Below are 18518 nucleotides of genomic sequence, written 5' to 3'. Positions count from 1 at the left end.
CTGGTTGTTCAACTGCTTTTGAGCCAGTAATGGTAGACTTGTGACACTTAACCATGTTGGCTGTTATCAAGATACTGGCACCTGCACACCTTGCCCAAACAATGATTCTATGTTTGAAGTCAGAGAGATCTCCAAGAGACCTATTCTTTCTCACAGGCATTCAAAAACTGATTGGCATTTGTACAACCTACAACCTTATATCAGCTGTTCCCAACTTTGAGCCTTCACCAGCATCGCAAACCAGTCTATTTCTACATAAGGGAATGCTGCTAATGCAAAGCTAATTTAGTTTATAATAAGAATTAAGAAATTAAAATTTGAATTATCTTTCAAGTACAAAATACCTTTTGTCCATCCATGAATCTTTGCTTTTCTGTCATATTTAGAGTTTCTAAAGGCACATCGACTTCAGATCGAGATTCATACTGAACAGTTCCATTATCTGTGCTCACTACTCTTCCTTTTCTACCTGTCATCTAGAAGACAATGAGTAAGAAACATTTAATATTTTCACAGAAAGCATATAAATGTTTAAATCTGATTCATTAACAAGTTAGATAATGTATTAATTGCACTACATTTCAGTAAATTTCAAATTAATTATTTTATGTAGAATTCTAAATAAATACACTGTGAAATTTTAATGCTGCTGTTATGCATTAACTATGAGATTAAGAAATGTACCATGTTATTTGTTTCATTAACAAACTAAATTATCATTTCTTTTATGCAGGAAATATTTAACATTTTTTACCATTGATTACTAAGTTTCCTTTCTATCAAAATTTAAATAAAAACTCATTAATTCTGAAATGTTCAAGATTTTTTTTTTTTTTTTTTTGATTTGGTAGTTGTTGGCGCATCGGCTTCTGTGGCCATATTGCACCTCCCAAGGTTTTTGCAGTACTTTGATCCAAGCCCGAGGCGGGAATCGAACCCGCGACCTTGGTTGCCGGGCAGGTACTTTACCCACTCGGCTAGCCCGGTCGGCTAATGTTCAAGAAATCGTATCCTTAACATTTAGACGTTTAATGTTATTCTCTTTAATAGATAAAACACTTGTATGTATTGTTGTTTAAATATCCTTATTTTAAAGTATGTAATTAACATTTAAGTTACTTTTCTTGCCTTTGCTTATAAACAGGCTGTACATCTTTACTTTTATATGCAGATGCCGAAAGATTTTTTTTATAATTTCAACAATAGTAATTTAACACATTTTTATATTTATTCATTTAACTCAACATATTAATAATATTCTCTTCAAGTTTTACTGTAATTCTCCTCCCTACTCTAATGCCATGTGATATCATGTGTCAAATAAGCAATGATCACTTTTTCAGTGTCAGTCAGACAAGCAATAATTATAAATGAATACTAATAACAATGTAAGTATATATAAGCCTGTCTTCTTCCCAATCAGATATTTCACTGAGTTTATTAACAGTTATGTATTTTGGCTTCTTAGCATAAACAAAAATTACAACATTTCACAAATTATAAAACTTAATAATTATTCTACAAACAACCCAAGATATGTTTAAAATATAAATAACCATTTGAAACAGCCTAATCAAAAGAACATCAAGAAACACAAGTTACAATGTCAAAAGTTATGGCATTATGGTCACTGCAAGCCCACAAAGCGTGAACCATCCAGTTATTAACACACTGCCCAAACGTTCGGTTTGAAATTGTAATCTAGATTGTAATCTAGACTGGCCCTGTGGTGAAACAAAAGTGGGTGGTTGACCATGAGAGTTCCACAATGTTAGATTATTAGTTCTAAGTAATTCTTCCAATAGTTTTCCCTTTGGATCAGTCTCCAGACTATTCCAAAGAGTGGAAGAAGCATTAGCATCCATCATAATAAGCACTCTTTTGCCAGACAGTTTAAAAGGTTTTCAATATAGTTGAGAAAAGGTTCTATAGCCTGATGGTGTTGACTTCACTGTGCATACATGGAAACAAAGTAGGATGGCCCATAGGAAATCTGTCCAAATGGGCCATCCAAACAGGCACAAGCAGAATGAGTAATGCAGGACTATCAATCCTAGTGACAGTATACCCGGGATCTGCCACCACCAAAGAAGTCCAAACTCTAGTAGTAGCATTACCCCCAACTCCTCTAGTAGTTTCTGCAACTGATGGAATCATTCTACAACGAAAAGGTAAGCCTTTCACAATCCCCTTACGTGTATATCTCCTGTAAACCAAGAAGTTTGATATTATGCTCAACAACGAGCTTTGACAAATCACCCATAACTGCAATTGCACACTGACAATTCATTGCAATTTTTTGATGTTTTCACTAATATTATTTCTATTAACTGGTGTACTAAGCATAGTCAGTTCTAACTTTAGTGGCTTTCTGAGCTCTTATAAATTCTGGGCACTTAATACCTCTTAAGAATGGTCAGACTTACGATTTCGCAACTTGCAGTTTGGACAAACGACTGTAGATGCCTTGTTTGGGTACTCTCCAATCTGGTGACCCTGGTTGCCACAATTCCCGCAGGTACTTTGTTCCTGATGACAATTCTATGGACAAATGTCCATAGTTTAAGCACTTAAAACATTCTGAAGCGATTAAAGAATCTTTGGCACCATGCACGGACCAGCCTAAGTACATCTTAGCACACAAACCCATGAGAATTTTTTTAATAATACCAGCTGTTTCTATAATCCAGCGTAGATTATTTTTATTCTGTGACCTGATTTTAAATCTAATTTTACTGTGTGCTTAAATTCTTCTACTGTAATTCCATGATCAGACAAGTTTTTGTCATAAAGATCATCTAATAAGTCAGAGTCATCTTTATCAATGTCATAAATTATTAACGTAGGATTGAGTTTCTTTGGTAGGTCAACAGATAAATCTAATTCTTTAAATTTATTACAGCTTTTAAGCTTATCTAGATCATTCTGTTTGTTTGTTTGTTTGTTTGTTTGTATTGAGGTTTAATGGCGCATGGACTACGCAGGTCATAATGCGCCAAGATCATTCTGTGACACACTTTCTATCAATATACCTTTTTCACAAACCTTTCTCACCGATCTTATTATTAACTGTTTAATCTCATATTTAAAGTGTTTTGAGACTTTCTGTCTCATCACTTCGCTTGTTTTGTAGGTACCATTCTATCCCACTCTTAAAATCACTATATGCTTTGGCATTACCCCTTTATCATCCAAGACCTGTGTGCCTATTTTAGAGGCAGTCACACTAGCAAAGCTAGGTGCCTGGTCAATCATAGGTGAGTTTTTCTCCTCTATCCTTGCTTTCAATTTCTCATTCTCTATCGTTAGGTCCAGCACCTACCTCTCTATTGAATTCCAGATTCAACTAACTTCTATAATCATTACTGTATGTTTTTAAAATTAGTGTTCCACTATTGTCTCTGGCATTTTCTTCCAATCCACTGACACCCATTCTGTAAATTTTGATGCTGGCACTTTATTTATTTTACCTGAAGGTAACAATGAAAGATTTGCGGTCAATAACCAGGACCCATATTCCTTCTTCAAATAATCCTTAAATGATTTGTTGTTCAGATAAATGTCTACAAAATGCATCGAGAACTAACATACTAGGTGGGTTATGTAGAGCACCCAGATATTTTAGATGGACTTTTATCCAGTCATCCATCAGCTCAGCAATCATCCATCCATTTTTTTGTCCAGGCACAATAACATCTTTGGAGAAGATCTCATTCTTTTGTATTGTTTTGCAGTTTAAAATTATACATGGCGGCAACCATCAGCCATTGGCAGTTATGCATGGCATTGCAGTAATAATGCTGCTTTTCATAATCTTGATTTCTTTAGCATTGACAGTATAATTTTGAGAAATATTGAAGAATACTGAGGTTTTGTCAACATTTCCTACTTGGCTAAAATAATAGTTTCATTTTCTCCTTAACTGAATTACATGTTACCGGAAGTTAAGCAGCTTCTGTCGAAAGTCATCAGGAAGCTTTTGACAAATCAACGCCTTAATGACAGTCCTGCACGACGCATCAATCAATCACACCAGCATCTTGTTGCCTTTAAATTTTTTCATCTATTCTGAGGGATTTGGCAATTTCTCCTGCCTTCAGTTGCATTGTGTGGCATGCAATCCTTTTTTGTGTGTATCTTGGTAACAAAGCATAATACAGCTTCATCTATTTGTGGGTATTTTCCTTTCTTAGGTCCCATAAAGCACTTGGTTGTTGTTTTGCAAGAAAGTATGGAGATGCAGTCATTTCTCCAAAAATGAATACTTGTTTCACTAATATGAAATTTACACCCTGGTGTTCTGTTTCTGTGCTTTTGCTGCCTATACAAAGTTTTTTGTTTCAAGATAGCATCATAGTGAAATCTGTTTGAAGACATTTTAAATGGCCATTATGGGCCAAAATTTTAGTTACACATGTAATAGCACCAATGAACATAACGTAACTGAAGTGACAACAGGATGAACAGATATGCATGCACTTGCACAGGCACTCCCACATGCCTTGTGACCTCCCTCCCACCAATGACCATCCCTCCTGCAACTTTATTTTGACAGCGATTGTAAAATGCCATTGACTGTAGGACACACCCCAATTTCAGAGACATTAAAATGTAAAAAAATGTGTTATTGTTATTTGGTTTTTAGAAGCATTAGCAACTAAGGCCATATTGCTCTGGGAATATGCGGTAGTCATTCCCTTTACCTTTCTGCATCCTCTGTATTTGGTGGTCACAGGCTTGAACCCCGGTCTAATCAAGAAGTGTGTGCTATGCACTGCTTCTCCTTCCCACCTGTAGCCAGGTGGGAAGGAGAAGCTTACACTGTTTATGGTTGACAATCCTGTTCAGCTTTCTGGCAAACATCTGAATAGGTAATTAGCATTTACATTCACAAAAAATTTTTAGGGATCAGATTGCCAGAATTTTATCAAATTCTAATAAGGAGCTAAATGATTTTGTAATAACTGAGATGAAAATAAAAGTAAAAGAAAAGACATCAGGAGTAGATGAGATCTACCCAATTATATAAAGGGAGTAGGGGGTAGCAAAAGAAGTAAACAAACCTTTAAATATAATTATGAGATCATCCTTGGATTCAGGGACTTATGGACTGAAAATGCATGAATGTATCCCCAATTTGCAAAGGAGGATCGATGTGTGATATCAGTAATTTTAGCCAGTCATCCATCAGCTCAGCAATCATCCATCCATTTTTTTGTCCAGGCACAATAACATCTTTGGAGAAGATCTCATTCTTTTGTATTGGTTTGCAGTTTAAAATTATATATGGCAGCAACTTTCAGCCATTGGCAGTTATGCATGATATCGCAGTAATATGCTGCTTTTCATAACCTAAGCATGCTGACAGGTCTGTCCTTCATAGGACAGACCTGTTAGTATGACTTCTGTTTCAAAGATTCACTATAAAAAGAAGTAATGCAGGAGTGTCTAGATAGGAACACAGTTTATAGTAATCACAGCAGGATTTTTAAGGGGCATTCTTCTCTGACAAATCTGATTGGATACTATGATGCAGTAACAAAGAAACTGGATGCAAAAAATAATTTTTAACTCATGAACTTAGATTTCAGAAAAGCTTTTGATACTGTTGCACATAAAAGTTGTTGGCATTAGGAGCAAGTTAATGCTATGGATAAAGGGATGGTTGAGTGGGAAAAAACAGTGGTTCAGTCCTGGGACTATTATTGTTTTCAATATTTATTAATGATACTGATTAAGGGATATCACACTTAATGTCTAAGTTTGTATATGACAAGAAGGATGGATGAGTGGTTAATAACACTAAACAACGTATGCCACAACAAGATTTAGAAAATTTAGAAAATAACACTAAGCAGATGAGCTGGGAAATGGCAATTGACGTTTAACATTGACAATTAAGAGGTACTGCATATGGGTAACTGTAATCCCAAAGAAACATACTACCTGTGTGGTACCACCCAGGTATTAGAATAATAAAAAGACCTGGGATAACTGTGCAGTCAGATATGAAATTCTCCAAGCAGTGTGTACACAGACTACTTAAAAGAAAATACGGCAGGAGTTAGATGGGATCTACCCAATTATAAAGGGAGGTAGCAAAAGAGGTAGACAAACCTTTAGACATAATTATGAGGTCATCCTTGGATTTAGGGGAGTTCCCCATGGACTAAATATGTGTGAACATATCCAAAATTCACAAAGGGAATCAAAGTGATCATGGGTTTTTTTTGTTTTTGCTGATATACAAAGTGAATTTGCCAGCAGGGATAAGGATGCCATTTTCCATTATATTAAGGCAATGGTTAGGCCACATCTTGAGTACTACATACAGGTCTGTAATCCTTATTTTAGGAGGGATGTTGATCTGTAGAAATAGATACAGAGAAGAGCAACAAGATTACTGAGGGGAAAAAGAGGGTGTTCATACCAAGAAATGCTTCAATTTTGCAAATTGTAGCATCTGGAGACTAGGAACGTGTTAGATCGAGAAGTTTAAGGCTATGAAGGATTGAGTAATCTCAATGCTGTTCGCTTCTTTCCTTCTTGCTCAGAATAAACACAAAGGAACATAAATTCAAATTGAGGAAGGATGGTTGTAGGAAAAATATGTGGAAATTTACCTTCAGCCAGCAGATAGTTTGAATGAATTCAAGGAAGAACTGGATAAACTTTTAGAGGGAATGTACATGTGATATGGAATATTGTTTCCCACTACTAATACCAAAATTTCAGTAATCTTTCAATGAAGGTATGATATGGGCTTAATTTTTGGTATTTTTGGAACCAGCAAAACAATTTCCTTTATAAACTGAAACTTTTGCTCCACAGGTACAAAAAAAAATATTTTTTTGGTCAGTGTAATTAAGATCAATATATTAAATTATGAACAGAGTACTAACCTCAGCTACATTTTCTGGTCCACCCAAATCATCAATTAACTGGTCTAAAGTATTAGGAGGAAGTTTCTCACTTAGCTGTTCTAGTTTTTTCATAAGCTCATCCTTTTTTGCAGCAGCTTTCTCAACCACATGAAGAGGTGGTGGCTTAAAATCTTTATCTACAAGAACCACAGAAGTTTGAGTTAACTAAAATTTTAATTATTTTGTATTATTTACTATGAATAAGCCTACATAAAATAATGACAAAAAGTGTATAAAAATAACAGCTTGTAGCTGAAAAGTTATTCTATCTCACAGTCAGTCATATCTGTTATTCAGCTTACTTTTTAATACATATTAATATTAAAAAAAAAAAAATTGATTTTAAGGGGGGCATTCATTACGTAATGCAACTAACTTTTTTGAGCCCCTATTTCCCTCTATAACACTTTAAAGTCAACTTTCACCATGCTTTCCAGTTTCATGCAGTTTCCCCAATTAGAATAACACATCAGAATATTTTATTTGACCCCAATCTTATTCTTAGGATTCGTACTCCAATGTAGTGTGTTACTTTTGGTACTGTGCTACATTTCATACTGCAATGTAGCACAGTACCAAAAGTAACACACTGAAAACTTGTAACTTTGTAACCCATCAAACAACGATGGATAAAAAATAATAATAATAAAAATATACAGTTGAATTTTTGAGAAATATAAGATCTATTAATAACAACAGCACAAGTAAAATAAGCCATGTATATACTAAGTCGCAACACCATTCAAGTGAATTTGTTTTTAAAATTACTTTTTTTTTTACTCTGAACATTTAAATCAATTCATTTTGGGTCAATCTCTACAGCCTAATCCTTTTGCAACAGTTACTATAGATACAAATTTTTGTGGCTCCTGTGAAATAAGTGTGTGTGTGTGCGTGCTTTGAAGATTGTATTCATGCAGTATCATCAAATTATATCTTAAAGTGTGGACTGTCTTGAAACTATACAGGAACATGTTGCCATCTATTAAATTTTGGAAATCAGCATAGGGGTATAACCTTTCAACAAGATTTGAGATTATACAGACTTATACAAGTTGAAAATCAGGAAATTCTGATCCAAAAGTTATTGACACAAAATCAAATAATGCATATAGGGGATATTATTTCATTAAAATAAAAAATAGGATTTTTTTAACAATAATTTCATTTTAATTATGAATAGGAAAGAACAATATTTCGAAGCATTTTAAATGAAAAGGTTATTGGTCTAAACAACTTCATGAAGTTCTAGCAACTAAATGGATTGGACTTACAGACATTTCATTTTTTCTGGTAAATCAATGAGTGCCCCTTCCCCCAATAACCTATGGCCTTTTAGTTTACCATATAGGGTGGGCATTACCAAGTTTACTAGAAAAAAATTTTGTATTTTTTTTTTTTTTTTTATGTAAGACACAAGAGTATACATCGATTCATTATGCTTATGCTTTAAAGGAGAGCAAACTTTTATATACAGGTTGTTCCCACTTTACGAAGTTTTTTTTTATTTTTTTTTTATCAAGTATCAACAAAAATTGCAAAAAATGAATATTAAACATTCATAAATACTGCATTTCAAACCACGCGCTGCGCTATGTTATACTGTGTACCTCTGCTTTACGATATTAATCCGGCACCATCGTATCGCAAAAATATCGTAATGTGAACCTAATAACACATTGTTTTTTGGTAATTCATTCCACGACCTCGGAAGTTGAAATTTTCGCTATATAACTCTCTAAAAGGTCGTTTTTATAGTGTAAATTGTATTAGTTACCAATTCAAATCATTAAACACACTACACTTTCATTATTATCACATGTTCTGTTATAAGAACCAATTTTGAATGGCTTTGTGACATTTTTCTAAAGCACGTTTCTGGAGGTCACGACAATAAAACAATTCGCACTTTCTGGTTTATTGGACTTTTCTGTTACTGCAAGCAATTATAAACGGGTAGTAAACTCCATGTTATTGCATTTGCAAAAATACCAATAGCTGGAATTGTGTGGTTTTCTTACGTTATTTTGGTGAAATGTGTTTCCCCTTTACTGAAATCTTAAATCGTATAAAAAACATAAATTTTCAGAATCTTCTCTTCATTCCTTTTTTTTTTTTAAAGCTTTGTCAACTTGTTACTCCGTGAAAATTGTTTGTTAGTTGCAATTTGCATGTTTCGTTAAAAAATGCTTATGCATGTTATTGAAATTTATAAAGAAAAGAGAAGAGTATCTTGGAAACAAGAGCCTCTTGAAGCATTTCGGAAGAAGATGACTCCTTGTACAACAAACAAATGAGTGCCAAGCCAATAATGAGTGATCAACGAGTGTGCATTTAGTCAATGATGAAGAATAAACATTCTTTAACATTTTTAAGTCATAAATAATTTCTCTATTATTATAATTTGCTTATTTATTATTTGGACAAATCAATCATTGTTTAAACATAAACTAATTAGCTAACTAATTTCATTGTTAATAACGTAACCCGTATTTTTAACATTATGTCTATGGGAAATAAATTCCTGCTTTACAAGCGCGCGCTAGGAACAAATTAACTCAAAGTCGAGAGCTACCTGTATTAATAAAATATTAAGTAGGAATAATTTGATAAAACACTTTTTACATGTGAAGTAATTTTAATTAGTTTACTGGCTGTCTGTCTGTGGATCAGAATTTTAGGATTCTATAAAATTATGTACCAAGAGAAGTTAACAAAGGATGACAATACATGACATGAACCTACTTCTATAGTTGACAGTTTTAAATTAAAGTTTTAAAATTAAATTCTGAATTATCCTTTAATGACTAAACATATTTACTCTAATACAGTAGACTTTCAGAATAACGGCACCTTCAAGGATTCAAGATGCCGCTATTCAATTTTCCGTTATCTAGAAAGTTTTATTTTTAATATATTTAATGCAGAAATAATGAGGCTAAATAACAAATAGAGATTAAGAATGCAATTATATTAACTGCACATAAAAAACAAACATATTGATGATTCAATGTTATGTTCTAAAATTAATACACTGCTGCTTATGCCCCGTTCTATTTTCTTTATTAATGAAATCTAGCTTGCATAGTAGCACAATGGTATTGTCACCGTCCTCCCCAAACTGGGTGGACAAGGCCCAGGTTCGAATCCCGTCGATGACACGAGGAATTTTTATGGGCCTTTTTCACTATGTGGCTGTGTTAGTTGGTATAAGGCATTGGATAGCCATGTTTTTTCCCCAGAAACTGGGGTTTTTCGTCCAGCAAAACAGGCAAAGAACACATGCAATTTACAGACACAATACACATGGGTATATGAATTAACTTTCGGGTGATCCTAATGTAATAGTTTGGATTATATCAAGTCTGTCACTAAGCTTTAATGTTGTTCTTCTTTTCTTTTCTGTATGAGGTTTATTAACTTTAGGAGCCATAGTGAGGGGTTTTTAATTTAAAATAAATTTAAAACAGCGATATAATCCGTGATATCAGTACAGAATTCATTTTCAAAATGGCAAATGTAAACAATGCAGTAATCACATGACTTGCTGTTTTCTTTTTTTTTTTGCCAGTGCAAGACATCTGCGCTGTATGTAAACATCCGATCTCAATGTGCCATTAGCTCGAATGTGCAGCTATTTTGACAGTCTACTGTAGATATGTTTAATAAACTAAACAAAGTAAATTGACAGCTCTCTTTCCTTATATTAAGGGAAAAAATTTTAGCAGCTAAAAATTCAAAAAAGACAAGAAAATGACATCTGGGTTTTTTTTTTCCAATTGACATGGATCGAGGAATTTGGTTTCATAACACAAAATGAAACTTTGCTGTGTTATACTGCTACATATAAGAGAAGAGAAAAAAAATACAGGGAGAGAGAGAAAGAGAGAGACACACATGATACAAGAAAGCAAGCTTACATAGCATCAGCCAAAAAAAAAAACCACCACCCACCATTTCACACATCCATTCCCCCCTAAATGTTTGTCCAGGTTCCTCCTTGAATTTATTTAAGTTATCAACAACTTCCACAGCGACAGATGGAAGTTTGTTCCAGCATTCAACTACCCGCTGGCTAATTAATTAATTAATCAAATTTATTTAATTAATTATCAACTACACTATCTAATAGATTCCTAAATGCAATGATATGTATTAATTACACTATCTAGTTACACTAGAGCTACCTATTTACCACAATTAAAAATTTGAATTCCCTACCAGTCATTCTATACTATAACAATGGTGGCAAGACTAGAACGAAACAACGGTTTTAAGTATATTAAGTAGTAACCTACAAAATCCCTATCCAAACTAAAAATAAAAACAACGGCGTAACTATGAGTATAAAGCCACTTATAAAGTATGATATAATATGACAATTAAGTAAATAAAATGGCAAAAAACTTATGATTTCTTGGAGCTTGAAATTCACTGCATGCACTTCAATGAAATGGAAGGGAAATTCATTGATCGATTTTTATGGCACAAAAACAGTAAGGTTATAGTGTACCACAAAAAAGGAAGGGGAAACAGAAGGAAGATGTAAAGATAGGGAGTACAGACTGATGGTACAGATTTTATTTTGAAACCTTTAACAAAGTTGTAAAGAATACAGAATGAAAATAAATTTTGATAAGACTAATGGTATGATGGGGAAAGGGATGAAAAGAAATTAACTATTAAAATGGATGATAAGATGATAATATGTATGGATCATATATAAATACTCACCTGCATAAAACCACATGGGGCTATTTCAGAGATGTATTCTTCAATACATAATTTGATCAAGAAAAAAAAAAAACATAAATACCAAGCTGAAATTTATTAAGAATAGAAATATCTCCAAAAGCAAAACTGCCCTTTTACACTGGTTTGTTTCCACAATTTATAATTAACCCACAGAATTAACTCACAAATGAGTGTATTTTGATAAAATATTTAAATTTAAAAAATGATAAAATAAGTTTTTTTTTTTTTTTTTTTTTTTTTTTGGTAGTTGTTGGTGCATCGGCTTCTGTGGCCATAATGCACCTCTCAAGGTTTTTGCAGTACTTTGATCCAAGCCCGAGGCGGGATTCGAACCCGCAACCTTTGGGTTGCTAGGCAGGTACTTTACCCACCCGGCTAAAATAAGAGTAACATGAATGTCAATTTTATTACTCCTCAATTATTGTTATTTCCTTTCAAACTGCATCCTTTTTTTTGTTACTGAACAAACTTAGCCATAAAAAAAATAAAGTAACAGATTCACTTTAGACCTTTTCTCAGTAATTATAGGTCTCTTTCTTGCATCTAATTGTTGAAGTGCACTTGCTTCATATTTTATAGCACAATCTCCAATTACTGATATACCAGCTTCATATTCTATTGCCATGTCTGGCTAACATTCAGTTCTTGAAGTACACAAGGTTTTCACTTTCAGAGTGACGTTTGCTTCTACATGCAGCAATATTAGCCATAAGGGTGCATTCTTTTTCCCCCAGTAGTGAAGGTATGCACAAATAGAGGTGGCATAGAACAAGAGCAATTGCTCTAAAGTCTGAAGTATCAGAGAGAGATTTTTAAAAAATGATTTAAAGATGTTTCCAATATAAAAAATGGCTTATTTATCTGAGGGTGCACCCATCAAAGAGATAAAAGCGTTGTGTATTGAACATTCAGTTTTTAGCTGGTGGCTGTCATCTGCTGACACAGGAGTGAAAATGAGACTTTGTGGAAACACTCAGTGAATTATATCAAAAAAAATTACAAGTTAGGTTATTAACGCAATCTATTGTTTAAAATTTCTTAAACAAGAAATGTTTTGAAAATTAATGTGATTCATGGTAAATGTTTCTGATGTCTAATGGTAATCTTGTGTTTAACACATCTGCTCTGCTTGATGCATTTGGTGTCCTTCAAATGTGTTAATAAAGGAAATGTTATGAAATTGAAAAATCCTTGTGGCCAAGGCCTTGTAAATTTTATGTGGAAGGAAGTTTAAGAATTATACTCTGTCCACTTCTTGGGATGTAATTTGCAGCTTTGACATGTACACTGAACAACTTGAATGCCACACAATCAGAAGTAAAACTATAAAGGTGGTTGTATATCTCGTCCCCCCCCCTCATAACTGAGAGCACTGCTTATATATTTCTGTGGACATCCATCTTGGCATTCAATGAGATTTACTAATGCTATGTTATATAACTTTGCCCACAGAATTATATAGGCAGCACTACAACTATCAGTATTATGGCTATGAGTTTCCAAATACAACTAGAATGAGCAAGTGAGTGAGTGCCATGTTATGGAGGAATTCAACTTACCACTCACTGACTGGAAGTCCTGGACTGGAAACTTGACCTGTGGAGTAAATTTCCTGAATCAACTTGATGACTGCAATTTGTTTCATCATGTCACAAAGAGTAAGAGGTGCAGGGCATTCTTGATCTAGTCATTATCAGTGATTCAAGTAACATCATAAATACAATGGTACAGGAACCATTATCGGAAAGTGACTACAGAGTCCTAAAGAAGACAATGACAAATGAAATTCTAGCAGTCAAGAGTAGGAGCAAGAATTTTAATATTACCAAAGGGATATTACTGGTGACTGAGAAAGTTCTTAAGACTGAACTGATTTGGAAGAAAAATGTGAGTTAAAAGTACATTTTATTTTAATGGCCCCTGGGCATTACCCAAATCATCTGTATATAGTGTGTACATTGTGTCTATAGAAGTCTATGGGCTGATTTGCATATGGTGCAGACTGGAAACTATTCCCTCTATCTGAAATTGGCTAAACTACAGCCTCAATTGAAAAGGACTTCAGAAATTCCTCCAGTCATTGAATGGGACTCGATCCCAGACCTCTCCAAATGAGTTGACAAGTGGTGAAACCACTATACTGTCATGGAGGACTGAGTGAAAGTACAGGGGGGGGGTCTTCGTTATCCGAGGATAATTGGTTCCAGAAAATTCCACTTAAAGTGGGGGCAAATTTTTCAGATTACTTGTTCTCCATTTCTTTTACAATGTATAACTTCTAATTTAACATCTAAATCTTTTATTATTATTTTTAAATGATGTTTTATCATCAGCACTTCACTTTGAATGCATGATTAATAAAAATAAGAAAACTAAGAATTCACTTAATGTAAAAATTATCAAAAATATCAGATGAGTCTACTACAAGCAACAGTAAATGAGAAATTGCCTGTAGGTAGAGGGAGTTGAGTCAACAGGACACTTGGAGGAAGAGCGGGACAGAAATAGTCAAGTGTATAGTGGGGTCCTTCAATGTAAGGCAAAACAAAGTACATAGATACAATTATATTTTTTCTGTTATCGTATTTTTTTATGTATTATTTGCAATCCCATAACTGCGGGGACTCGGATAATGAATACTCGGGTACTGGGGATTCCCCCGTGTACATAGTTTACATTGGCTAGAGGCACCAGGAATACCCCCCCCCCTCAACTCTGCAATAGTTTCTCTATGATATATATATACACTAGAATGAGCATCAGCCTGGAAATCAAGGTGCTGGGGAGTTCCAGGAATGCTGGTAGTCATAGCGGAACAAATAACTACATGAGCTGTGTTTTATGTTAGAAGTATAGTTAATAAATTTGATGAGTTTGAAGTGCTGGTCAAGACATCAGAGGCCGATATTGTCGGGATATTAGAGACATGGTGTCACACAGATATAAGCAGTAAAGAATTGGAATTTGAGGAGTATAATCTCTACTGAAAGGATAACAGGACAGGAAGGGGGAATTATGCTGTTAATTAAGAAACACACAAAATCTAAGGAAGTGCATGCAATTATATATGGTGGACAATGCAATGTTGAGTCAGTGTGGTGTGACATAAGCACTGGGAAAGAGAAAATGAAAATAGGTGTGTGTGTGTGTGTGTGTGTGGGTGTGTTATAAGCACAATGAATCTGATGAGAATAATGAGCAATTGTGCAGGGAAATAGAGTGGGCCAGTAAATTAGAATGTCTTATAATGAGGGATTTTAACTTTCCAGATATTGTTTGGAACTTGTGGGTTGGTCACTCACACTCTAGCAAGACTTTTTTGGATTTTTTCAATGACTATTTTCTATAGCAACATGTTCGAGAGGCAACCAGAGGGAGTAATACTCTTGATCTGATAATTAGCAGTGATTATTCATGTGTTAAGAATCTGCAGGCAAAGTAACCACTAGGTGGTAGTGATCACAGTGCAGTGATGTGGGATTTACTTAAAGATATAACTACCATCAAGGGTAAAGGAGAGGAATTTTGGTTTTGTAAAGGTGACTACAGTGGTCTCAGACAGTTTTTAAATTCTATGCAGTGGGATCAACTGATGATGTTACCAATGTTGAATTCTAAATGGGAAGCCTTTAGGGACTTAATCTTGGACGCTCCTAGGCTGTTCATACCAACTAAGAAATACTGTTCAAGGTTTAGGCCAAAATAGATGTAAGATGAGTTAATGAGGCTCATGGCAGAAAAAAAAAAAAAAAAAAAGGAATGGGATGCATATAAATTTTCAGGCGACACAGAAGACTTAAGTCACAAAGGAGGTTAGGCATGCGAAGGCAGATTATGAGAAATCTTTGGCAAAGGATGAAAAGAAAAACAGGAAAGAGGTCTTTACTTATAAAAACCTCTAGAAGGAAAGGGATGAATACAAGTCGGTCCACTTGACATTGATGGTTCGATTGTTGATGAATCTTCTGAGGCAGCTGGCAAACTGAATGAGTATTTTGCATCTCCATTCACACATGAGGAAGGCTGTAGAGAAGTGGAGGCCAGAAACGTATATCAAACTCTGGCAGGGAGCTAAATGGGTTTGTAATAACTGAAAGCAAGGTGGAGAAGAAATAGTTGCGTCATGGTGTCTTGTCAATGATATACAGGAATTTTTCTAGCAGGAATAAGGAGGTGGTTATCCCCTTGTATAATGCAATGGTCAAGCCACACCTTGAGTACTGTATACAAGTCTGGAAGCATCATTTTAAGAAGGATGTAGAAAAAACAGCAAAGAGTTCTTTACTTAAGTAAACTCTAGAAGGAAGGGGATGAATCAGATTGGTCCACTTGATATCGATGGTTCAACTGTGAGGGTATGAATGAATATTTAGTATAAATATTCAACTGTGAGGGTATGAATATTTAGTATAAATATTCATTTATACTAAATGAATATTTTGCATCGACATTCACACATTAGGAGTTATTCAGGGAGGGGAATGCCAGAGGTGTATTCAACTCTGGCAGTAAGCTAGATAATCTTGTAATAACTGAAAGTAAAGTGGAGGAGAAATTGTTTAAGATAAACACAAGAAAGGCACGTGGGGTGGATGGAATCTATCCAGTTATTTATTTATTTATTTTTTTGGTAGTTGTTGGCGCATCGGCTTCTGTGGCCATAATGCACCTCCCAAGGTTTTTTTTGCAGTACTTTGATCCAAGCCCGAGGCAGGATTCGAACCCGCCACCTTTGGGTTGCCAGGCAGGCACTTTACCCACCTGGCTAGCCCGGTCGGCCTATTCAGTTATATTAAAGGACGCGGCAAAGGAAGTAAGCAAACCCTTAGCCATAATTATGAAAGCTTCCCTGGACTCAGTGGAGGTACCCATGGACTGGAGATGTGCAAATGTGATCCCAATCCACAAAGGAGGATTAAACTTCTGTTAAAGTAACCTGTTAGTTTAACTTCTGTTCCAGGAAAATTAATGGAGGCACTGGTTAAAGAAGCATTGCAGCATCATCTAGACAAGATTTCAATTATAGCTCGGACACAGCATGGGTTTGTTAAGGGGAAAGACTTGTCTGACTAATTTGATTGGATACTATTATGTAGTCACAAAGGAACTGGATGCAAAGAATAACTTTGATATCATATATTTGGATTTTAGAAAAGCCTTTGATACTACTGCACATGGAAGACTGCTGCACAAGTTGGAGCAGTGTGGCATTGGAGGCAAATTGCTGCTATAGATAAAGGGATGGTTGAGTGAGAGAAGACAGAGTGGTAATCAATGGGCACTGCTCTTCGTGAACTAATGTTATTAGTGGAGTCCCTCAGGATTCGGTGTTGGGTCCGTTGTTGTTTTCTGTATTTATAAATAATAATAATGATGGTATATCAAGCTTAATGTCCAAGTTTGCAGACGATACAAAGGTTGGCAGGGTGGTTAATGACACTAATGACAGTACACTGCTGCAACAGGATGTAGAAAAGTTGAGCAGATGGGCTGAGAGGTGGCAAATGAAGTTTAACATTGACAAATGTAAAGTACTACATATGGGAAGCAGTAATCCCAGAGTAACGTATCAACTCTGTGGTACCACACCAACAGTGGTAGAGAATAAAAAGGACCTGGGGTAATTGTGCAGGCAGATATGAAGTTTTCTGAGCAGTGCAGACGGGCTGCAAGAGTAGCTCGTGGTGTCTTGTCAATGATATACAGGAATTTTTCTAGCAGGGATAAGGTGGTGGTTATCCCTTTGTATAAGGCAATGGTCAGGCCACACCTAGAGTACTGTATACAGTTCTGGAGGCCTCATTTTAAGAAGGGTGTAGAGCTGTTGGAACAAGTACAGAGAAGGGCAACGAGATTAGTGAATGGAACAAAGGGTTGCTCTTACGAAAAGGCTTAAGTTTTGCAAATTACAGTGTCTGGAGACTAGGCACCTGCGAGGTGATCTGATTGAAGTGTATAAAGCCGTGAATGGTTTGAGCATGCTCAATGCGGATGGGATTCTTTCTCTTGCTCAGAATAATCGCCTGAGAAGGCATAAATTCAAATTGAGGAAAGACAGTTGTAGTATAGATGCGCGGAAGTTTGCCTTTAACTAGGGGGTGGCTGATTGGTGGAACAAACTTCCATCTGCTGTTGTAGAAATTGATAGCTTAAATAGATTCAAGGCAGAACTTGACAAACATTTGGAGCGAGTGGATGGGTTAAATAAGGGGGGGGGGTTGGCTGATGCTATATAAGCTTGCTTTCTTGCATCATGTGCCTTTGCTAATGCTGATGGGTTTGTAATAACTGAAAGCAAGGTGGAGGAAATATAGTTGAAATTGAACATAAGAAAGGCACCTGGGATGGATGGAATCTATCCAGTAATGTTAAAGGAAACAGCGAGGGAAGTAAGCAAACCCTTAGCCATAATTATGAGTTTCCTTGGACTGCAGATGTGCAAATGTATCCCTAATTCACAAAGGGGGCTCAAAAGGTGAACACAAGTAACTATAAACCTCTTAATTTAACTTGCATTCTGAAAAAAATAATGGAGTCACTGGTGAAAGAAGCATAGCAGGATCATCTAGACAAGACTGCAGTAATAGTTAGGACACAGCATGGGTCTGTTAAAGGAAGGCCTTGTCTGACCAATTTGATTGGATACTATGCCATAATTATGGCAGCATCCTTAGAGTTAAGGGAGATTCCCACTGACTGGAAATGTGCAAAGGTATCCCCAATTCACAAAGGGGGTGCAAAGAGTGACACAAATAATTATAGATCTGTTAGTTTAACTTTTTTTCACGGGAAAAGAATGGAGTCACTGGTTAAAGAGGTGATACAGGATCACCTAGACAA

At 35.3% G+C, this 18518-nt stretch overlaps 1 protein-coding gene across 1 annotated transcript in view; it reads right to left on the bottom strand.

Moving 5' to 3' along the window:
- The window catches only part of LOC150081707 (protein strawberry notch homolog 1-like), a 438163-nt gene that overhangs the window by 130973 nt on the left and 288672 nt on the right, over positions 1–18518 (bottom strand). The window contains exons 17-18 of the mRNA XM_090378817.1: positions 6903–7060; positions 345–476 (exon numbers count right to left, since the gene is read on the bottom strand). Of these exons, the coding sequence (XP_090234943.1) occupies positions 345–476; positions 6903–7060 (290 nt within the window). The remainder of the gene's footprint in view (positions 1–344; positions 477–6902; positions 7061–18518) is intronic.

The sequence above is a fragment of the Mastigoproctus giganteus genome, chromosome 8 (assembly GCF_048544385.1).
Source record: "Mastigoproctus giganteus isolate SK-2022 chromosome 8, ASM4854438v1, whole genome shotgun sequence".
In the NCBI taxonomy this organism is placed as follows: Eukaryota; Metazoa; Arthropoda; class Arachnida; order Uropygi; family Thelyphonidae; genus Mastigoproctus; species Mastigoproctus giganteus.
The sequence above is the reverse complement of the archived record's forward strand: the minus strand, read 5'-3'. Positions and strand labels throughout refer to the sequence as shown.